The following is a 23,523-nucleotide window of genomic DNA, read 5'->3' as shown; positions in this document are numbered from 1 at the left end:
AAATAATAATTAGAGCTGACACACCTTGTGTAGTAATTTGGCCTGAAACAGGCTACCCTGAATCAAAAGGTCAACATGCCATCCCAAAGGCAGCAGTGACATCATTCCTTTGGGTTTCCAGTACCCAGAGAATTTCCCTTCACACATGTTCTCATATGTTCTCACACAGTAGACCTTGCATCAGTGCTCACGTGGCCTTGCCCACAGACACATACACATAGGAACACACGTGCCTCTCACTCAGATGTCCCTTCCCTTCCCCTCAGTTAATCTCACACACAGGGACACACTGCCTTTCAGACACATGAAGCTGCATTCACCCAACCTCTTGGCCTTGGTCAGACTCTGTTTCTTTCCTCAGCCACCCGCCCCTTCCTTTTCTCTAACATTGCTCATGTGGGGAGGATTTGGATAGAGCTGTGTGTGAGGCTGAGATTGGAAAAAAGCAGAGGCAAGTGTGTTCCACCTACTGGAGACATGGGAGGGGGCAGCTGGTACCTGTGTTCCGTTCAAACCACTGAGTCACCTGTGGACAAGGGCGTGGTTGCTAAACCCTTTCTCAGGGCCTTGGAGTCCACCTTTCCCACTTAACGCAGCTCAGATACTAATTGGTTTTTTCTTCATTAACAGGGTGGGTTTGAGGAAGTCAGTGGACCGGACTTACGAGTAAAAGGGGTGGGTGGGAGGATCTCCTGATAAGACTTTGAGAAGGGTAGTGTTAGCCCCAAACTACCATCGCCGGCCCCAGTATCTGGGCCACTCTTCCAGAAATGGATGCGCAGGGCTCCTCCGGAGCTGAACCCAAGAAGCCGCCCCAGATCGCATTTGCCTAGGGAGGGCAGAAGCTCCCCCGGGGAGCTGGCACCAACAGCAGGGTGCGGAGCCCCCAGTGGTCCCAGCGTGCCTCACGGGGCCTGCGGGTTGCTAAGTGGGGAGACAGGGAGAGGGTGCTGCCTTCTCCGCGGAAATCCCTGGGCAGCGTTCCTTGGAGACTGGGAGGTGTGGAGAAGCAGCGACCGGGCCCTGGAGCGCGGCGCGCACGGCGCAAAGGCTTCGACTACCCGCCTGGGCGGGCACTGCGTGGGGCACAGCACCGGCCGGCGCCTCGGCGGGGACGGAAGGCGCGAGTGCGTGCGCGCGTGCGTGTGCGCCCCCGCCGGGCCTGGGCTCGGCTCTCTTGCGGGGACCGTGCCGCGCCGCCAGCTGCGCCTGCCTCTCTCCTCTGGCGTTACTTGCGGGAGAGGCGACTCTTCCTGGACCTCTGCGGAGGTGGCCCGCTACCTTCTGGCTAAATAAATCTATGAGCCAAACCAACCTCACTTCCCAGGCCCCTGCAGCTGCGGTCGGCCGGGGTCCTTCCGGCTCCATCCCCGCCCCTCCTGTCCTCACCGGCCCCGCCCCCGCCTCTCCAGGCGCTCCAACGCGCGCCTCGCTGCGCCTCTGCGCTCCGCTCGCCCCCCCTCCCCCCCCCAACTCCTCGCCTTCTCCTTTCCTTCCCCACCTCTCCTCTGCTTCCCGGAGTGGGGCTGTCGGTGGCAGAAGACGCCGAGCCGTTCGGCAGGAAGTTCGGTCCTTGGACAACTCCCGTGCCAGGCCACGGCTAGGCTCGCCTGCAACCTGTTCCTCCCTCGCCCAAGTGCTCGCCGCCCGCCCGCTCCCGCCCTCGCCCCGGCGCAGCCGCGGATCGCTGTTGCATGCTGATCCGGGGAGGCGGCGGCGACGGCGGCGGCGGCGAGCGCTCCGGCAGGATGCTGGCACTCGGGCTCCGCTGCTCTCCGGAGGCTGCTCAACTTCTATCCCAAGCGCAGGAGCTTTGAAGTCGTTTGTCCCTCTCCGGTTGGATTGACTTCTTCTTTCGATATTTTGGGCGTTGCGGTTTGCGCAGGAACCTCAGTATCGCTCCCCCCTCCCTCTCTGTCAACCTTTGGATGCGTCTGTGCTGGCAGATTTAAAGACCCAAGTCTTGGCTGTGGAATTTCTTAGATGGACTTGCCGGGGCTGGCGTTATAAAGCATGTCACCATAACCCCGTCCTTGCCTTTTTCTTTTCTTTTTTTTTTTAAGTTCTTTTGTTTTCATTTTTCCCTTCCTCCCCAACCCCCACCCCCAATAAATCACCAAACTGTTACCTAGCGGGCCGGTGCCTGCCTCTCTTCCAGAACTAGGTGGTGCGTCTGCCAGAAGAGGAGCTATGTTTGAAGAGCAGCCTACTCCACCCCTCTCTTCTTCAGTCCCCGAATGCCACCACACACTGGCATTTTGAAAAAAAAAAATTGCCTCCAGAAACTGAGCACCCCCAAGCCCTCCCCCCGTTTTTTTTTTTCCTCCTTGAGGAATGGAGCTTCGCAGAGGTTGCATTTAGATTCAACAGTTCAGAGCAGCGGGGCTGCTGCTGCCGCCGCCTCTCTCAAGAGCTCGCGAGGCTCCCCGGAGGCGGTGGTCCCCGTGCTCGTCTGGATGCGGCTCTGAGTCTCCGTGTCTCTCTGCTTGTTGCTGTGTGCGGGTGTCCGGCCGCGATCACCTTTGTGTGTCTTCTGTCTGTTTAAACTTCAGGATGGCTCGCTTCGGGGAGGCGGTGGTCGGCAGGCCGGGGTCGGGCGATGGAGACTCGGACCAGAGCAGGAACCGGCAAGGAACCCCGGTGCCGGCCTCGGGGCCAGCGGCCGCCTACAAGCAGTCGAAAGCGCAGAGGGCGCGGACTATGGCTTTGTACAACCCCATTCCCGTCCGGCAGAACTGTTTCACCGTCAACAGATCCCTGTTCATCTTCGGAGAAGATAATATTGTCAGGAAATACGCCAAGAAGCTCATCGATTGGCCATATCCTTTCTTGCCCACCATAACTCCCCTCTCTCCCTTTGCATTTCTTCCGGTAAGGGGGGAAATCTAGCATGGAATTTATCCCCCATCCCCTTCCTGGTGCCAATTTGCCCCTTTGCTGGAGTGCACTCTACTTCGGTGCACCTGAGGGGCAAGCTTGGTGTCTGTAGAGACCAGTGTGGGCACTAGTGCTTTTCAAGGTAAGACTTGGTTTTTGATTTTTCCTATGTGGAAATCTCTGGTGGCCCTGGGTGCATGGTGTTGCTGTGTCTGCCCCTTTCTGGGCTGGGCTTTGTCTGATTTTCAGGCCCCCTCAGGCCCTTCACATAGAATGGATTGCCCCAAATCTCAGGGTTTTCTTTCATACTCACTCCCCTTTCCTCCCTCAAAGACACCCCCTCTGTCTGCATCCCCACCCTCTGGAAAGACACCTGCACTGTCTGCTTGTGGGGAAGTCAAGGCTCCCTGAGGGGATTTATCAGTTCAGAAGCTTCAAGAGTCTGGGCCAAAACCCTGTAGACAAATGGACAAATGGACAAATAAAACAGCCATTTGGCTGGGGATTCAGCTAACTCTGGGGACTGAGTTTAAGTTCCACTGAGAGTGGAGTGAATGAATGTGTCAGCAGAGGCAATCTCTAATGATACAGCCCAGACAGCTCAGAGTGGAGTTTTCTTTTCAGCCAAAGAACAGCTCATCGGAGTCCATCCTTTTCTTAGTCCTGGGTTGGGTACTCCTGCCTCTGAATGTTTGACTCAGCTGAGTGCTCTCCTTGTGCCCAAGATTCAGGTTGATCTGCTGAGCTTGAATTCATCAGCTGTGCCCAGAAATGTGCAAGCCGTCTGTCTCTCCCTACCTCCAAAGGAACTGCTCTCCACAAAGAGCTGGTGGGGGTGTCTCTGATGGTGGCAGTTTCAGGGTGAACAGGCATAGAAGGAGCTTCTTTGCAGGTTTAATCAAGTGCACCAAATACAGGCTGCTGATTAGGCATCTCACCGCCTTGTTCTTCACTAAGAATTCGGGCACCTGGCAAGGTCTTTAGGAATTGGGGTTGGTGGGGAGGGTGCTTAGTAGGAAGCAAGCCAGTGGCATGGCTTTAAATAGGGGAGTAGGTTTGGAGACATGGGACTTTGATGCTTGTGGAAAGAAATTTCTTGGGAAGGATGTACCTGCAGAGGAGGCCCCTAGTCGTCTTCTCTAGCCGCCTCTCTCCCCACCCCCACCCTCCAGGTGTGCAGCAGTGAGACAGCTGGAGCTGCATTGGGTCTCTAGTATCAGTGAGGCACGTGGCTCGCTTCCTCCAGGGCCTGGGCATCTCCCTACTACCCCCACCCCAGTCTCTGGCCTTCCCCTCCTTCTTCCCTAGTTCTCTGCCTCAGCAGCACTGCGATTGGCTGGCGCATGGTGCTTCTAGGCAGCACCCCTCATTAGAAACGAAGGAGCATCTCGAAGCAGATATTCTTCCTGCTGCTGCTCAAATCCTCCCACAACCACCCCTGGCTGGGCTTCCTCTCTCCTCCTCTCTGTGCTCCCCTCCTCCTCCCACCCCCACAGAGTGCTTCGGGGCCATTCCGTGCTGAGTTAAACGTATCTAGGGGTGGGGATACTGGGGAGGAGGAAGGGTCCTGTCCCTGCAGTCCCGCCTGCCCGGTGCGCAGCACAAAGCGGACAGATCTCATTGTGTTGCGTGCTGCGGCAGCAAACACTCCTCTAGTCAGGTTTCTACGGATTCCTCCCGCGGGGCTCCGTTCCCCTGTCCGCCTCTACAGTTCTCTCAAATTCCCCACACTCCAGGTGCTGCTTTACTGTGCCCCTCTCAGGGTCGTGTTTACCGAGGCGCCCCTAGGTTTCCTGGCGGTAGACAAAGCCGCCCATCCACCCCGCGGGTGGCAAAGGGTGCCAGCAGCCATCGTTGGCACCTAGGACAGCGCTACCGAAACTCCCCAGGCGTGCGCCCGGCAGTGGGGTCAGCCCAGTTCAGCACCTCGGGCACTTCCGGCTGGGCCCAGACTGGGGCTGGGTGGGTGGGTGGGGGGCTGGGAACGGGGGTTGGGAAATGAAGCACGGGGTCCATACTACGCGGTTGGCGCTTTTCACGTTTTCTCTTCCGCTGCAAAGACACCGCCTTTCTGCCAGGCGTGAGCGCAAGGTGCGACAGTGGTTTTTACTCCGCCCTTTCCTTGTCTTTGGCCAGGATGGACCAAAGAGAGTCAAAGGAGAGAATGGGGAGTTGATTTCAGCATCTTACTCTGCCTTGGCCCAGAGCCTGGTCCCAGTGGCCTTTTCTGTCCCCATAGCTGGAAGTTTCTCAGTGGTTCTTCAGCGTGTAGGCTGTTGTAACAGTGTTCAGAGAACATCTGCTAAGGTGTGTAGAGAAGCCTGGTTGGAAAATTTAAAATACACCATGTTTGCTTTTTTTCCCCCTCCTGGCTGTACAGCGAGACTGTCTAATATATATTCCCTCTGGTGGTGACCGTGTGGAAACATTGCGCTTCTTTGGGTTCTGCGTTTTCTCCAGTACTGCATCTGAGATGCTAGTCTCGCTTTCCTTCCTACCTGGACATCCAGCTTCCTGAAATCGCTCCCTTTTCCTTACTGGGTGGCACTGTGAGCCGTGGTTAACCAGTAAAACTTTGGAGCCAGGCTGTCTGCATTCAAATTCCCCGTTCCTTCACCAGCTCTGTGACCTTGAAAAGTTACTTCATTACTTCGTGACTCAGTTTCCCTATCTGTAAAATGAGGGTGATAATAATGAGTTACCGGGAGAACTAAATGAGGTAGTAAAAGTCCAGTTTGTAGAACATTGCCTAATTACCCAGTAAACACCAGCTGTTATTTTAATGGAGTCCTTCAGAAATTTCAGCATCCCTGAAGAGAGGGGTCTCAGTTCTAAATGAAGCGTGCCTTCTAGATTTTGCTTCTCAAAAAGAGCAAAGAGCCAACAACCAAATCATCTGGGGGCCTGTTCCTGTTAAAAATTCAGGACCTTGAGCCCCACCTCAGATTTATTGAATCAGAATCTGCATTTTAATAAAATCCCCAGGTGGTTAGTACACACATTAAAGTCTGGGAAGTACTTCTTTACTGTTTGTAAGGGCCAGATTTTTGGAAAAAAGAAAGATTGTTCAGAAAATGTGTTAAGACCTCCTGCTTTGAACTGACATAGGAACATGTAACATGCTTGAGGACTTTGATTATTTGTGCACTATGTCTCTGAGACTTACACATCTTTTATGGGCTGCAGAAAGTCACCGTGGGTCTAGGAGGGAAGGAACACTTCTGTGTGCTGTGTTAGCCTCTCTTCATGCTGCCTATTACTCGTCTTTAACAAATTGGCCTGAAAAGATCAGTTAAGTGAAAGGAATTATTTAATTTATACTTGTAGCATTCTCTGGCTTGCGTGGGTGGGTGGGGTAATCTTTTCCAGTTATTTAATAGGGGAAGTCTAGTTCTTATGGAAAGAAATGCCCACAATAACCCTGATTTGGCATGAAAGATGGTGGTAAGTTACAGCCCACTCTGAATGTGTTTCATTTTTCTTGGAAGCTACATCTGCATAGGGAGATAATTTTATTTTCTTATGGCACTCTTTTCTGCAGTGGAGACCGTAACCTTTTTGAAAATGCTAATCTGATTTAAAATGTGATATTACATTCTATATGATTCTTCCATTTATTTCTTGCTCATCTAATAGATGTAACAAAAGGATTTTCTTTTCCTCACGGAATTGGCTGCTCCGAGCGTCATCCCACATTCACTGCCATATGCTAACCAGCTCTAACCCTTCCATTCCCAGACCCAGTTATTCTATGGACACATACAATGTCTCCCTCATGGTTTGTGAGATGCCCCACACTTGTTCGTACTTTTTTAGGTCAGAGGATGAGAGGAGGAAATATATCTGACTTGGGGACTCTGTGCCATTGACGGGCAGTGGGAGATTTCCTCCCCACTGATGATGTGGGTCATCTCAGCAGGGGAACACATGTTTCATGCAGAAATGTACAGGGCCTAAAGTAGGAAGATCAAATGTGTTTGCAGCCGCTGAGATGTTGAAGCTCATTATAATGAACTTGTAGATATTTATCCATGATTTCTTGTTGCAGAGAATTTCATCGTAGTCTAAAAAGACTCTGGCTCTGGATCAGAGGTTATGTGCTTTATTATGGTAAATTTCCCATTGAAAAATGTGCATTTATTTTGGAGGATTTTGGTGAGGATTACTAAAAGCTTTAGTGCCCACATCTCCCATTTTGACATAAACTTTTCTGCTGTTCTGGTTGTCTATAAATATACAGCACCTTGCAGGATAGTAGACTGTAATCTTGGCAAGAATTTCAGGTTTGATGTAACGCTAATGGATCATGAGTCAGAGTGCCTTGATTAGGGCAGAGGGTGGCAGCTAACAAGGACAGAGTCTGTAATTATATCCTATGATCACATAATGCAGAAGGGTTTCGCATCTTCTGTGTACCTGGGCACAGATGCAGACAGTGAAGCAGACAGTGACTGTCACTGGCCCTGCGGCTGCTAGAGAAAGGTCTTCATTTCCTCTGGAAACCAGGCTATGCCTTGTTGTGGGGACCAGTTGCCATTGGGATGCAGCCTGGAAAGCGAGCTGGAGCGAAGGAGTTTGACAGAAATGAAATGATGGGAGGCTGGAGATGAAAATATCTTGGACGCGATAGTTTTGTCTGTTGGCTTGCATGTCACCATGTCTCCTCTTCCCTCCACTTGCTTTCCCTGTAACAGGCGGGATGCACACTATGAATTAAAGGAGGAGGAGGGAAATAATGAGCACAGGTCTTTTTTGTCTTCTGAAAGATTCAGACTTTGGAGTTTATTAGCTCCATCCGGAATTGCTGATCTCTTTTTAGCTGCTGCTGTATAAAATGTAGGGTTCCCCCCCAATCTCTTCAGCTTCCCCTCTCTTCATAGGAACATCTGCTTTCCTCCTATCTTCATGTTCTTAGTTAAAATAAAACGGAGTCAAGATTCGCTAAGCTGTCAGAACTCCTGCAAACCCTTGACTCCTTGGTTTTCACCAGCAGCCCAGCAGCCTCCCTTTTGTCGTTCGCAAGGCTGCACAGGAAGCTGCGGGTCTCCAAAAGCCCAGCCATGCAAGCCAGCTATCAGAGGCCACTCTGTTTCTCACTGACCACACAGACAGGAAAGAGGGAACCTGGACGTGACTGTAATGAATACCCTTTTATTCAAAGAGAGAGACTTTCTCTTTCTGCTGTCTTCTGTCCCTTTTCCATCTTTCTGTATTTCTCCCTCACTCATTTTTAGGTTCAGCCTTTGTGAATAATTCATTATATGTGTGGGTTTTCTCTAGGATTTTCAGAAAAGGAAGGTTATTTGTCTACTTGGATACAAGCAAGGTCTCTTGCCGAGGACCGGCTTCACAGATGGACTTTTTCGTCTACATCCTCTGTTTTTTTGCAGTGGGACTAGGACACAAAGAAAGGTAGTGGGGGAGCTGGCTGGGGAGGGGGGTAGAGCTCTCTTTTAACATGCTTTTTCTTGCTGCTTTTATAATGACTGCCTCCTACCCAGTCCTGTTACATTTGGGTGCCCCATAAATATGCAGCTACTCCCCTCCTCTATTCAGAGAAATGGTTAACTAGGAGATATTTATGTCCCCCAAGTACTTGTCACTCTGAACGCTCTTGTCATCCCAGGTCTTACACTAATAAATGCTGAACCATAGAGCTCAGGAGGCTTCTGTAATTGTTTCTTTTCAAATTTGAGTGGGACTTCACATAGGAATTTGGAAGGGTGAGCAGGTACTGAAATTAATGTGTACCACTCCCCATCCGCTCTGTCATCTGCACCGCTACGTGGCTTTTAAAGCAGTCCCTTTTGGGGGTGCCTGGGTGGCTCAGTCCATTGAGCATCTGATTCAGCTCAGGTCATGATGTCACAGTTCATGAGTTCAAGCCCCACACTGGGCTCTGTGCTGACAGATCAGAACCTGGAACCAGCTTCAGATTCTGTGTCTCCCTCTCTGCCCCTCCCCTGCTTGTACTCTGTCTCTCTCTCAAAAATAAACATTAAAAAATTCTGAAAAAGGGGTGCCTGGGTGGCTCAGTCGGTTAAGCGTCTGACTTTGGCTCATGTCACGATCTCACAGTTCATGAGTTCGAGCCCCATGTCAGGCTCTGTGCTAATAGCTCAGAGCCTGGTGCCTGCTTCAGATTCTGTGTCTCCCTCTCTCTCTCTCTCTCTGCCTCTCCCCCACTCTCTCTCTCTCACTCTCTCTCTCTCCCCCCACTCAAAAAATAAATAAACATCAAAAAAAATTTTTTTAAGCAGTTCCTGTCGAGGAGGGATAGAAATGCCAGTGACGTGTGGCAACACTTCCCCTCCCAAGCATTCTGGACCTGCACAGAGAGGACTTGTGTATGGGCTCACTAGCTCGTTTCCAGCATCACTCTTACTTAAGGGCAGAAAGTACAGCACCGAGTTTTTAGGCTCCTCCAACCTGATGGTCTCTTATGTGTCAGTCCTACTTCCGGGGATGGCTGTGGTTACTTTTGCTCACTGAATAGCCCAGGTATGTTTACTTAATCTTCCATTCCCTGTATCTTTGGCCAGTCTTTGGCTATAAACTCTAATGAGCCTCCCATATCACTGTTTCTGGAAAGCAAGGAGCAGCCAGGAGGTGTGTACTTAAGAAGGAAAAATGGGCCAGATTAAGGAGAATGGCACTGAATGACTAAAATGTGTCAGTTATCCACGATACTTCCCACCCTGCCCCTGGCAGAGCGGTGGGTACTTCTTAGGAGTGCCTTTTTTTTTTTAATTGCATGTTGAGTTCCAAATTTGTAGGACTAGGCAGTTCCACTGTTAGTCCTTTAGAATATTAAAAAAAAAAAAAAAAGGTTCTTTTTTAAAGTGGTAGTTCATCCCTGACGCAGGTGGGCAGGGCTTGGGAATGTGACTCCAGGCTAGGCTCCAGCTACAGGCTCCTACGGTCCAGCCAGTGCAGGGCTTCAGGGAGAGGCTGTGCATGGCACCTGTGCCAAGTGTGGTCTTTGCCTGTGGGTGGTTGATTTGAATTGCTGTTGCAACTCTGCATAATTTTGAGGCTACATTTTTTTTTTTTTTTTTTTTGCTGCATTTGTTCATGCTGCATTTGTGGTGCCTCTGTTCTCCCCATCCCTGGAGAATTTAGAAAGCCTGTGTCAGATGTATGCCTTAGCTTCCTAAAGGCTTCTGTCAGTAGAGCCGGGAGTGGGGTGTCTATATAGCTGTCCCCTTTAAAGAAGGGATGAAGAGGATGTGGCTGATTGGTGGGTAACAGATTAGAGGGGAAAGGAAGAAATTCTCTACTCAATGTCAAGAACTGAGGCTTGTAGTAATTAGATTCTGGTGTAATTTCTGTGGCTGAGATGCCAGACACTGTGTGTGCCTTGTGGACCCAGAGAAGAGGCTCTGAAAACCAATGCAGGGAGGGAGATTAGTTTTCATAAGCCTTTCTCAACCTTCAACTTAGTGTAGGTTTGAAGTGTTTCAAACTTTCTGTGCCTCTTTCTCAATTTCCACACCATTGTCTCATGGGGCTGGTCAGAGTCAAAAAGCATGAAATGGATTTTCAGCAGTCACTCACCAGCATCCTGGCAATTTCCAGCTGTGTGTTGTTGGGAACTATTTTGCTACTATTCTGTCAGAGACCGTTCCTTCCAGCAGGTGACTTCCATCAGCATCAAGGCTAATTCCTCATCTTGTTTCTTTGTGTCGAAGTCATACATATGCACTGCCCATTTTATCTACGTCACTGGTTCTCTAGCTTAGTGGCACTCAGGATCTACTGAAGGCATCATAAAATACAGATTTCTGGGCCCTATGGCCAGAGTTTCAGATTCACTTATAAGGTGAAGTAGGTCCTGGGAATATGCATTTGTCACAAGTCCCCAGTTCACACTGATGCTGCTGACTGTACTTTGAGAACCGCTGTTTGACACAGTTTCGTTATCTGCCCTGCATTGCCTTTAGAGAAGGCCAGTTTTATAAATCACTGAGGAGAGTCTTTGTCCCAAATTTCTCTCTCATATTCCAGCCTGAAGCCTTGCTGCTACCTTTAGGTTCAGATAGTGACGCTTCAGGACTTCTCTGTCAAAATACAGATGATCTTGGGAGCAGTGATATAGTAGCTAATACGTGGCATTAACACCTTATAAGTGAAGGCAGGCTCTTCTGAGAACTGACACTGGACATTCCCCCTTTAATTTCAGCATCTAATACAAGACTGGCTCATGTTGAGCATTTGGTAAAATTATGTTGGATGAATTAATTAATTAGTTACTCTTGGTTAACAATAAACATCAATGTGCCCAGTGTTGCAAACATTATGTGCCTAGTGTTGCAGTGACCTGGACCTGTAGGAACAGGTGTGGCCCTAGTGTGGGGAGAGGAGGTTGCTAGGAGGTAGTGAGGGCACAGGATGGCTGGTGGGGTCATTACAATGGGAATTTGGAGGTTGGAAAGACGAACTTCAGCTACCTCACGATCTTGGTATCAACCACTTCAGTTTCTATGTTACCCAATAATGACTGTGAAAAAACTACACAGTATTTGTTATCTGGCATTTTACTATATAGAGGTCTTTATTAATGGGTACAGAGGTCTGTAGTATAATAACAATTGAGATTTGTTCCAGTGGCCCCCAGGCACCACAAAATGCCATAGTGCTTTCTGGATTTTACCAATGAAGCATTTGTTACATTGTGATCAGCTTGGTTTGAATGGTGTGTGCACTTTGTTGTGTTCAGAGATTTTGCAAATTATAATCCATTTTGATTATTTAAAGTAGCTCTTTATCACTTTTTTTGTTAAATTGACCAAAGTGTCCTTCTCTAGCTATGCCAGATAACAGAGGAATCCCTGCATTGTTCTAGAAATCAGTCCTTTCAGCTCTATAAATACTCTAGGACCTGGAGATGAATCCTGGTACAATTGTCATATTGTCAGGTGGTGATTAGAACAAAAGTCCTAATTTTTGAAATGGATTGATAGTTCAGCAAGATTTGGATTCACTGGGCTAGTTCTCCAGCTGGTAAACTGGTATTCCATCCGACTGGGTGTGCTTGTTTCTGTAGGCTGTCATTGAAAATGAGCCATCAAGATTTCTGAGAGAGCTTCCAATGGGCATCTCCAGAAGAGGTTGACAGATTCTCTTCTTTCTTCCTACCCCGACTTGACTGAATTATCCAACTTTAGTGCCTTGGGTTATTTCCATGTCCTTTTATACTCATCTCATCTCTTTTCTCTGAAAACCAAGTACTTGTCAGTACTTGTACAAGTAAGTCAGTACAAGTAAGGTCAGGGGATGTTTGACTCGAAATTGCTCAGTTGCAGGGTGATGGTCTTTAGATGCTCAGGTTATAGAACCTTAGAGTCAGGAATGACCTGAGTCTTTTTGGACTCAGTTGGATGATTCTGCCAAGTTGCAATTCTCAGTCGCAATTCTGCCACCTGCCAAGTCCCTCAAGTACAGCGTTTATTTGCTTTCTGTACTGGGGTCACAACTTTGATTGAAATCTGATTGGTGCTATGCACCCCTCTTTCCTGAAAGAAATACACATACAATTTGCATTCAGTTTCAGGGGGTTCATGGATCACAGCTTAAAAATGCTGAGTATGTTAAAAAATTCCCACATTCTGGGATGTTGGGATGCTGGACCATCAGGAATAGTGACTCCCAAACTATCATCATATTCTTTAGATTCAAGTGTGACAGGAACTCCATGTGAAGGATCTACAGAGATATGTTTGCAGTAGTGAATCAGCTGTACTGCCACGGTCAAACGCAAGCATTCTCACCAAAGAGCATTAAGTCAATACAGGAATCACTGTAATAGTTGGCCACCAAGCTTCTAGTGATGAGATGCTCTTCCGTCACTGAGGTGTAGGACGTTGAAATATTCTTCCTTATAGCTTCCACCTACTTATTTTGTTTCCTGTTTCTATTCTGTAAAGCAATACAAACCCAGTCTACTTCTCATTCACTTAATGGTCCTATGGTGCTGTAGACTACGACTTTCTGTGATGATGGATATGTTTTTATCTGTGCTTCTACAGTAGCAGTAGCCACATGTGGCTCTTGAGCACTTGACGTGTGGCTATTATGTTTGAGTACTGAATTTTCAATTGCATTTAACTTTAATTAATTTAAATTAAATAGCTACCTATGGCTAGTGCTACAGTATATGACAGCAGAGGTAGAGAGAATAGATAGATAATGAGTCAGAAAGCCTAAGTTCCTATCTGGGTTCTGTCATTTGTTTGCTTTGTATCGGGCAAGATTTCCCTACCTTGGTGTGCAGGGCTCTACTCTACACATGGTGGCAATGTGCCTGAACCACCATAATCACCTTCTTTTCAACTGTTCCAGTGGGCTGCTAACGTCTCATGGCACCAGCCTCCCCCAGGCCTCCATGCCTGTGCACTTACTGCTTGCAGTGCCTGAAACGTCTTTCTCCCCCCTTGACTTCCTGGCTTTAAGACTATACTCAGTCACTTCCTACATGAAGCCGTCCTTGATTTCTCTTGGCAGAGTAAGACCAACTCCCTCCTCTGGGCTCCGATATGGCACCCGGTTTATTGCTTTATTGTAACAGTTACCACAAAGCTTTAGTGCTGGTTTATTAAAATCCCTGGAAAGAACATTGTTTATTAGTATTTAAATTACTAGAACACAAAGGATTGCTTATTAACATTGACATGTAATACATTTGTTTAAATTAAAATTTTTAGTTGTTTTGTTTTGTTTTAGAAATGGCATTGTGCTTCTGACTTGATTTGATGTCGCATCAGCTATAAACCCTGGATCTTTTATATGAATTGATGACAGAGTTAGTTTTCTCTCACTCTCTTCTCAATTTAATTTTTGAGTCTAAATTCAGGACTCCATGTTTATTTCAAGTACATTTTATCTCCTTTTGGTGCAACAGTTCTTCCTGTAGAGATTCTTTGTAAGTGGGGACAGGGAATTAACATTCATTGAGTATCCACCAAATTTGAGACTCTCTGCATTTATACAAAACAGCAATCCAGTGAGAGAAATATTATTTATATTTTAACTATAGAAGATTAAGTCACTTGCCCAAGGTCACCACCAGTGATCTTGAACCCCAGTGGTCTAAGATTTAAGTGATTTCCACTACACATGGTCTTCAGACCCTGCTGTTTAATGAGTGAGCTCTCTACCCGGAGCTCCACATCATCTGCAGACTGGATAAACATATGCTTTATGCTTTCATTCGAGTAACTGATAAGAATATCATTAGAATTGGGGGGCCTCCCTTCTGCTTATGATTAGTGCATTGGTCAGTGCCCATCAACTGTTCAGCTTTTCTCAAATTTCCCGTACTCTTCTTTAGCCAGCTTATATTTCTTTATTTAGTAAGAATTTTGTGCAAGATATTCTTGTCACATGCCTTGCTGAATCAATACATACTTTTATTACTATTTCATGTCTATTTTAGGCTAGGATATAGCATTCTACTTTCTCCAAAGTCCACGCTAAATATCGTTTCCAGAGGCTCACTTAGACACTATTTTATCTCTTTACTAGCAAATAGAAGTGTCAAAGCCTAGAACCTCGGCATTTGAAGGGATTAGACATCATCTAATCCAGTGCCCAGTAAGGTGAAAGCATCACCTTACTATTAGGATATGGCAGTCCCTGCTTGGAAGCATTAGAGTGTCAATATTAAGAACATGGCCTCTGGATTCAAATCTTGTACCATCTCCACAGCTTCCTAGCTGTGTGCCTTGGGGAAGCTACTCAACCTTGCCGTGCTTCAGATGCCTCAAACACAAAATGGAAATAGGGCTTTTAACCTATAAGGTGTATTTTATAGAGTTTTTCAGAAGATCAGGTGGGATAATACATATAAAATGTTAGAACAATGTTTGGCACATAGCTGTGACTACAGCTTAATCGATAGTCTCTGGTTAACTCTGGGTAAATCGACATTAAACTTAAGTGTTCTTCTAACAATACCATCTCCTTTCTTCTGACTTTTGTCAGGTTTCAACCTGAGCACTGCCATTACCCAACATTTTTGTGACCTCATGGTGGTTTTGCAACCTCTTTGAGCCTCAGTGATTTCAGGTTTGAGGGGGAAATAGCTGTCTCTACTTTGTCTATCTTTCAAGGCTGATATGTATGAAAGCCTTTTGTAAACATGATCTGTATTAGTGGCAGCGCTAATGTTGATAGAGTTAACAAATATCTAACATTTATTGAGTATTTATGAGGTGCCAGATTACTGTGCTAAGTTTGTCTATTACATTGATTCCTCGTGGCAATTCTGTAGAGATACCCATTCTTGTTTTCCACATCCCACAGTTGGGGGATTAAGGTGTGGAGAGGTTAACTGACTTGCCCACTTACACAGCAAGCGAGAGCTGGAAGCCTGGGGCCCGGACCCTCAACAACTGCAGATAGAGGGTCTTTCCATGAGCCTTTTTTTCTTTTCAAAGTTACTGAGTTTACTTTTTTTTTTTTTCAGATGAGTTTTTTAAAAACCTACATCAAAGCCTGTATTTCTTTGCATGTGTCTCATACCGATTTTATATTGATATTGCCCCTAAGGACACATTAGGATTTACAGCCAAGAAAAGATATCTTCAGGAGCAATACGATGTGGAATTTTCCCAGCAAGCTTTTTATAAAAGCAGATCAGATACTCAGAACCCTCAGCTTTAAACAAACACAGATTTTGTTTTTGTTTGTACCAAGATGGTAGCCACAGTTTTCAGATAGCTTGATTGATGGCAAGTGGAAGGATCCATCCTAGAATCCAAGCTTGGCCTCTGAGCAGATTTCCTTCTAAGGGGTTGTTGGCCTACTGGTGAACTACTCCTTATCTGTTTGGGTTTCTGTGTATTCTGGGTCTCCACCTCTGTTCTGTCAGAAGAGGGAGTCAGGATTGGACTCCCTGAACTGTGGAGGAAGCTTCTGAGAGGATTAGAGGGATGTGGGGAGGGGGAACCTCCATGGGTTAGAACCGTTGGAAATTTGCCTAATGAGCTTGGTGAAGGCATCCAACTGGGATACCAGAGGACATTTTACCTGAGGGCACTGGATACTGGTGTCGGTGTGAATGGAGAAGTAGGATGTACCACTTGGCTTCTGGAAACCAGGTGGAAGATTTAAAAGAAATTGAGGAATATTAAAGAATTTTCTCTTCTTTCTGTTAACTTTGGATTGTATTTGCATGGGAATTTGTATTTATGAAATAACTGAGCCATATGGAGGCACAAGGATGCATGTGTTCTCCTGATCTGTTGATATGAGGAGCAGTTGAAGGGCGTGGGCTTGTCTGGAGGTGGGGTGGGTGGGTAGAAGTGGTAACACAAGGAGGAGGCAGGGCTGGGGAATATGGGCCCATGTAAATTCAGAGATCTGAGCCTTTTGGCAAAATAGCATTCCCTTCTCAAAGAGAGTTATGTATGTATATATTTATTTATTTTTGAGATCACCATCTGCCCCCCCACCCAAGTTCTATGGATAAGGATGTTATATAATCTCTGGTAACCTCTTTCCCTGGTGATGATTAGAGAGTACCAGATGCCCACCCCTGAATATACAGGCTCATAAAGACTGAGCTCATTTCTGCTGCAAATATCAGTAGACAGGCTCAAAAGAGCAAAACAAAGGAATAGATTGTAGGAAATGAGAACTGTCCCAATAGCTATCCACACTTCTACTGTGAAAGAGGCTGGGTTCACAACAATCTTGGACAGTCATAAGAGTTATCATCTCTCCTTTTCTCTTACTTTCATATATTTTTGTCATATAATTTTACTGACATTCCATATGAACCTAGAGAGTCATCCACTCCTCAGTATGCCTTTAATAAATGCCTACTGTGTGACACTCTAAGTGTGTTTTAGAGACATATATCATTTAACCTAACCTCATGTGAAGTGGACATTGTTGTTCTCCTATTACTGATGATTAGCACAAGGTCACAGGTAAATGTGATCTGACCAATTCCATTGGCTGCTCTCTTTCCATTGTGGCACACTGCCTCTGGTCAGAGTAGAGACTGGCACTCTTCCCTAACAGCGCATTTTTTCAGGATGACTGTGAACTGCTTACCTGTATCTGTGGCACCCGCTGGTTATGGAAGAGTAAAGGATCACTAGATGGTAGAAGAACAAAGATCTTTTACCCATCATCGTGACCATCATTAAACGGATCTGAGACATCTTGCTCTGTGTCATTGGAATGTGAGCTTGGGTTGGAATTGGGCATTTTGCCGTTTTGTTTTCCCTTTACCAAAAGTTCCATTGCCACACTTCCTTCATTGCAAAGGACCTTTGTTTTGGAAATGCCATTTCTCACTCTTTTTAACATTAACATGTGAAGTCCCATTTCTTTTTTCCAGCCCTCAAAGAAGTCTACTCTTTTCTGGGATGCCCATAATTGTAAGTTATGGTGTGGAGGAGTCAACTTTAATGACTTTTTCTTGAATTTTCATCTTACTGAATGCTTTTGCCTTTGCATATTTTTAAAGAAATGGGAGTTCGGGGGACAGAAAAGACTCTTAGACTCTAATAGAGAGTGTAGAAAAGGCTTACAATAAATTTATGGAGAAGCAGTTCTGTGTTCACCCCCAGGTCACCATTGCGAACATTCTACCTTTTTATTAACTATCTTTTAGTCAAGTTTTTGGCCAATTCAGCTGTTCTTCTCAGGCCAATGGAGCTCCTGTTCTTGAAAACTTAGAAACATTTCCATTGACTTTGGACACTTTCAAAGTATTCCTAGGTGTACTAGGATTTCCATTTTGGATGTTATTGTTGGATGTCCTCATTACTAGCTTCATCAAAAATGGCTTCTCTCAGTTGTAACAATAGATACTCCTCCTTTATCCTCTACTCTCCTCCCATCATATTGCCTATTAGCACTACAGAATAATAGTGTATTAGAGTAACAGTGACCTAAGAGAAACTTTTAGTGAATGACAATGAACCTAGGGCTCCTGACTCTACATCCAGGGATTCTTTGATCACATTTCCTCTTTTCTTCCCTCAGTACCCTCTCTCTGCTCAGTCTTCTTCCTTTTAGCCCTTTCATCCTTTTCTGGGGCTTCTCATCCTTTTATTAGCTAGTAAGTATGTGTTTTGTTGTTCATCTTTGTTTGGGGCATAGAAGGCTGGATGTAGGGATTGTGATTGATAAGAAAGGGTTTAATTAAGGAGCAGGAGTGGATAAGAGAAAGTTGAAGAGAGGCCAATCAGCACTGATCCAACAAGAATAGGAAGCAATGATTCAGAACAATGGTTAATGTTCTCCTTTCCCAGAAATGTTGCTAGAGAGTATCCCTTGTGAGTTGCTGGAGAACTTTATGAATTGATAGTACTGTACTCAGTAGGCACTGGGCTTCTCCCAAGTGTAAAACCAAGACTGTGTTTCAGCATATGGGGGAATGGATGCTCAGGCAAACACACGCCTCAGAAATGTTTTCTGGACTCTTAAGTGGCCTTAGGAAAGGTAAACCATCCAGACCCTACCTTAAGAAATACACTCTTGAGAACAATTGAGTATTCTGGGGATGGAGTCAGTAAATGCAAATCAAAAGATCCTTTTTCTTTTAGAATCCTCAATTCAAGCCAAGAAACCAGGGAGTTTTATTTGATTGTTCTGATAATAAGTTCCTAAGCTTTTCAGGGTATGGGGCTATGAATCCAGAGAGGTTTCTAGTTCTGGCTCTGGAAAAGTCTCCTTCCACCTTGGGTCTCAATATCTACATCTGTAAAATGAATATAATGGAGTAGTAAGTAGAACTCTAAGGCACCTTTCAGTTCTTACCTTTGTGCCCCTGAAAATCTAGTTTCTTAGTTTCTTCAGTTGTTATGCCACCTGAGTTGAGGACACCATTACCTTTCATGGCCTCCAGAATCTACAGAAGTGTTCTTTACCCTGGCTGTACATTAGAATCAGCTTGGAAACTTCTAGAAATGCTGATGCCCATATGGCAGCTGAGGCAAATCAGAATTTCTAGAGATAGGATACCTGTATCCTTGATTTTTTCTTTTGTAAATGTTTATTTTTGAGAAAGAGAACATGAGCAGGGAAGGGGCAGGGAGAGGAAGACAGAGGATCTGAGGCGGGCTCTGCACTGACAGCAGCTAGCCTGATGTGGGGCTCGAGCTCATGAACTGTGAGATCATAACCTGAGCTGAAGTCTGACACTCAACTAACTGAACCACCCAGGCACCCCTGGTATCCTTGATTTTTAAATGCTTCCCAAGACTGAGGTGCCTGGGTGGCTCAGTCAGTTGAGCATCTGACTTCTGCTCAGGTCATGATCTCGCAGTTTGTGAGTCTGAGCCCCTCGTCGAGCTCTGTGCTGACAGCTCAGAGCCTGGAGCCTGCTTCAGATTCTGTGTGTGTGTGTGTGTGTGTGTGTGTGTGTCTGCCCGTCCTTCACTCACGCTCTGTCTCTTTCCCCTTTGGAAATAAATAAACATTAAAAAAAAAAAATTAAAAGCTTCCCAGGTGATTCTATATGCAGCCAAGGCTGAGATCTACCAGTCTTCTAGAAGGAGAGATGAGCCTTTTACCTGATGTATTTCTATCTCTTGGGATTGTGCTTTCTTCACGTGTGTTGTCAGATTCCTCTCTATTCTTTTGTAGGCTGTGGTGAAATAGCAGGAGCCCCTGGGTATCCCAGAATTCAGCATGAGAGAGTGGGGTGATTAATCAATTGTTATGTCTATGGCACTGGCAAACCATTCACCTGTGCTGCTTCTGGCACACATCCAGCTGCACAGGTACCAGCCTTCTGTGATAAGGGTGATTTTCCAAACTTCATGAATGCAGGACTAGCTAATTGGGCAAGTTGAAGCTCATGGACAGAGTGAGTCATCTGACCCAGGAGGCCCTTGAGCAAGTAACTGAAGACTCATTGGCCTTGCTTCCTACCTATTTGTTAACCCCTTGTTAGCAACAAGGGTTGATCCAGCTTGACTACTATCAAATACAGGAACCTCCTTCTCAATAGCCTTGATGGTCTCCCAGAGTCATAGAACTTAAAAGTGAATGATGTATTCAAACTGGCCGGCCCCAACTCTTGGCTGTTTATTGTATCTTTGTACCTCCGTGTGCACTGATGTCAAATTGGTAGCTTGAAATTAGTTATGGAGAGAATATTTATACTAGAAATTGGCAAATGCTATACTTAGACTGGTTGTTAAACATTTATTAGTATAACATTCAGTTTACTACTTAATGAAATAATCTATTCACATGTGGAAAAGTGATGTTGCTTCTCTGTATTCCCTGAGATCTGCCTTTGGATGGGCATTCTACCCTTTGGCCTTGGTCTTACCTTCTGGAATAACTTACACAATGTTTAAGTCCCCATTATAAGTCAGCCCTTCGGATATTTGAAAACAGCTATGACGTCTCTCTCAAGTCTTCCTCTCCCAAGCTGTATACCCTTAGTACCTTTAACATTTTCTCATGTGATTTGGAGGCCCAGTGTGTGTCTTTGAACTCTGTGGTACAGTTGCTGGGTTTTCAAAGAAAAACAAGTGTTCTCTCACAGATGATCTTTGGACCCTTTCATAAAAGACTTTTCATTTTCTTTATACATTCAAGTACTGCCTATCACGCCATGAAGCAAGTGTAGATGTGAAGGAGGGTACAGTCCTGGGTGTGGTTCCTGGCTGCAGCCCACATTCTTCTCCCCTTGATGCACGCTGCTGCCAGAACTCTTGATGGGCTCGAATGTGTCAGAGTGTCATCAAAACACAGATTCTGGTTTCTGAAACAGGTAATCTTACCACTGCTGTTTTGTTTTCTTCCAGAGGCTTTTAATACTCCCCTTTTCTTTCTTCCCTTTTCTGTAGCGTTCAATCATCTGTCCCCTAATCACCAAAACTGTGTGTTGAATGACAGCATTTTGAGTCCAGGATTCAGTCAGATACATAAAAAGTGAATTGTTAAGATATATCCACCTGACTGAAACTGAGGCAAAAGGAGGAGGAAAGCGGGTGCTGTCTTAATTCCTCAGAAATTCCACTCCCCATTCTCTTGGAATTGGGGCCCAGATGAGTCTGGAACAGAGCTCAGTATTGGTTAACCAAATTAGCAATAATGTGAACTTCTTTTCACTCATTATGTATAGAGGCAGGGATACAGGAGTCAGATGAGAATTCTTTGGTCTAAAAGCAATGGAAGGTTGAATGTGGCTTCCTTCACAGCCAACATTGAAAGGTTAGTGCTAGGGATCTTTTTTGTTGAGTAACTGAGTCCACTGACCCTCTCCATAAGAGAGCAGTGGGACTGTGCCAGCAAGAGAGAGCCTTTTGGGGGAGGGGGTCTCTGCCTCTTTGCTGTGTTGTCAACATTGCTTTCTTTGTTTTTCATTCATTAGGATTTAAGTCTTTCAGAGTAGGTGTAATGGCATCTCCATGTTCTTGACAGAGAGAGAGAGAGAGAGAGAGAGAGAGAGAGAGAGAATGGGAGAGGTGTGTATGTATGTTCAGGACTGCCTGTCAGATGGTGAATTTGAACAGAAGCAGCTGTTGTCATGGTGATGGCAGGTTGCATCCCACCACCATGGAAACCAAAGTTAAAAAACTGATGTTAAGGCTGGAAGTCACATGATACATTTTTGTTTTGTTTTGTTTTAAAAAAAGAAAAGGGGTTTGGTTTTTCAATCTGATCTTTTTTTTTTTTTTTAAGACAAACTTGGGTGGTGAGAAAAACTGCAATAAGGCAATGAGATAATGAAATGGGACGACATGAAGTACACAGAGCCTTCCACCTCATTTTTCTGTTTGTTAACAGTGCATTTCTCCTGACATGGGGGTAGGAAAGGAGGAGGGAATACAGTGTGATTTTCCAAATTTGCACCCTGTGCACTGCTAACTGTCACATGGAGAAGCCCAGGGGGGGTCAGCTCTCCTGCCCTTTGGTGGCAATGTGTGGTCTGCCCTCTATTGATCAGCCCAGGAAGGGAAACCTAAAATTAAGAACTGAGAAAAGAGATGGAAATGGAATTGAAGGTGTGACTTGCTCCATAGATGAGGGTGGTTTATACATTGATGAGTTTAGATGATTAAAAATTGAAAAATTCATCTATAGCCGTCAGAACCCCAAGGAATACAATCCCTCTGTCTATTTCCTTTTCTGGATTGGTTTTTGGGCTACACTGTCCTGCTAGGTCAGCCACAGGAGCAAGTGCAAGTAAGTCTGGAAGGAGCCGAGCCAGGAGCACATTAGCCTCTGAGCCAGGTTCCTTGGATTTCAGCTTACCTCTTAACCTGGCCTTTCCCCTGCATGGGAAGAGGTAAGGTGGAGAAAGCTTGCTGAGAGGCCTCAGGGGGCCCTCTTGGATCTCCATCTTTTTGTCTCATACTCGCTCCTACTTCCTACCATGATCTGGACAAAAAGCGAGGCATCCTTCCACAAAGGGAGATGGCCTCAGGCCTGTTTTAACAGGGTGGGATTTAATTTTCTTTTCAATCTGAAAGGTTGAAGACCTGTATGCATGGCATATTCCTATGAGAATATCAGCCTCTAGAAGGGCTGAAGAATATGAGGGGTGCAGACACCCTCTGTGGAAATAATTATGGTGGCTCTAGCCATGTCTGGGTTTGAGACATGAAATCTGTCTCTTCAGTATTACTGGTCTCTCCAGGACAGATGTATCGTTCTCAGCAGCCCAGGCAAGGGGGATGTGATCTCACCAGCATGATCTCACTGTATTTCCATCAGGGTCTGTAGGAGCTGGAGCCGAACTTCTGTGATGGTTCAATCCCTCCTGTTCTTAGCGCTGGCCTTGGGTGTGATTAATGCCCCTTCTAATCACTGGGAGAGATTGCATCAGAGCCATCAGTTTCATAAATCCTGCTCTGGGGACTGGTGTTTGGATATGCTTTCCATATTCCCAGGAGGTTCTGGGCCAAATGTCTTTGCTCTCTTCCCGGAGGCCCATTACCATATATATTTTTTTAAAATCCTTTATTGCGGTCGGTCTTTTCAGTGTCAGCTCCTGGCTGCAGCCAGCCAGCCCACTCCCGGAGGCTGTGACCACTAACAGTTGCTTATCCCAAAGCTTTAGAACCACAGCAGATGCTTAAAGAGTGATTTAGTAGGATAATAAAAATGACTGTGCATTTGTGTAGCACCTTATGGTTTTCAAAGGATTTTGTATTCATGGATGGTTTTAGACTTTGATCCTTTTGTATTTCATGTTTGGTTCCTTGGGAATGGATGGTGGTGATATTCCCTGCCGTGAGTACCATGTTGGGGCAGATTTTACAGTGGGAACCCTGGCTCTGGTTTCCTATTACCAAGCTATGTTTCTCCATTGCATTGTAGGTCTCAAGGAAGATTCTGATTTTGGTCATAGAAAGAAAGTAGTGGGAAAGCCTTGGATAGCTGCATTTCGTTATTGTTCATGTTTAAAATGTCTCTTTGGTGTAGTTCTTGAGGGAATCACAGACTAGGCAGTAACCCTTCCCTATGACTGTCTTTGAGTCAACATCCAACTTGTTTAGAATGGCCCAGGTCATCTTATGAGACTCTTTCATTTCTTAGAATTATACCTCCAAAAAATAGGCAGCTGGGATGGGAGGGAGGGAAAAGAAATAGATCTTTCAGGGAGAGTGTTCTGGCCTGGGGTGAGAGGTGGAAATGGGTAAAGGAGGTTGAGACAAGCCTTCT

The 23,523-nt window shown here is 45.8% G+C and overlaps 1 protein-coding gene across 3 annotated transcripts in view; it reads left to right on the top strand.

Annotated features, from left to right (window-relative positions):
- The first annotated feature begins 2,553 nt into the window (after positions 1-2,553).
- Positions 2,554-23,523, top strand: part of CACNA1E (calcium voltage-gated channel subunit alpha1 E) — a 313,280-nt gene continuing 292,310 nt past the window's right edge. For all 3 annotated transcript variants that reach the window (XM_047840446.1, XM_047840445.1, XM_047840444.1), the window contains exon 1: positions 2,554-2,819. In XM_047840446.1, coding sequence (XP_047696402.1) covers positions 2,554-2,819 — 266 coding nt within the window. The remainder of the gene's footprint in view (positions 2,820-23,523) is intronic.

Source organism: Prionailurus viverrinus, chromosome F1 (genome assembly GCF_022837055.1).
Source record: "Prionailurus viverrinus isolate Anna chromosome F1, UM_Priviv_1.0, whole genome shotgun sequence".
NCBI lineage: Eukaryota > Metazoa > Chordata > Mammalia > Carnivora > Felidae > Prionailurus > Prionailurus viverrinus.
The sequence above is the reverse complement of the archived record's forward strand: the minus strand, read 5'-3'. Positions and strand labels throughout refer to the sequence as shown.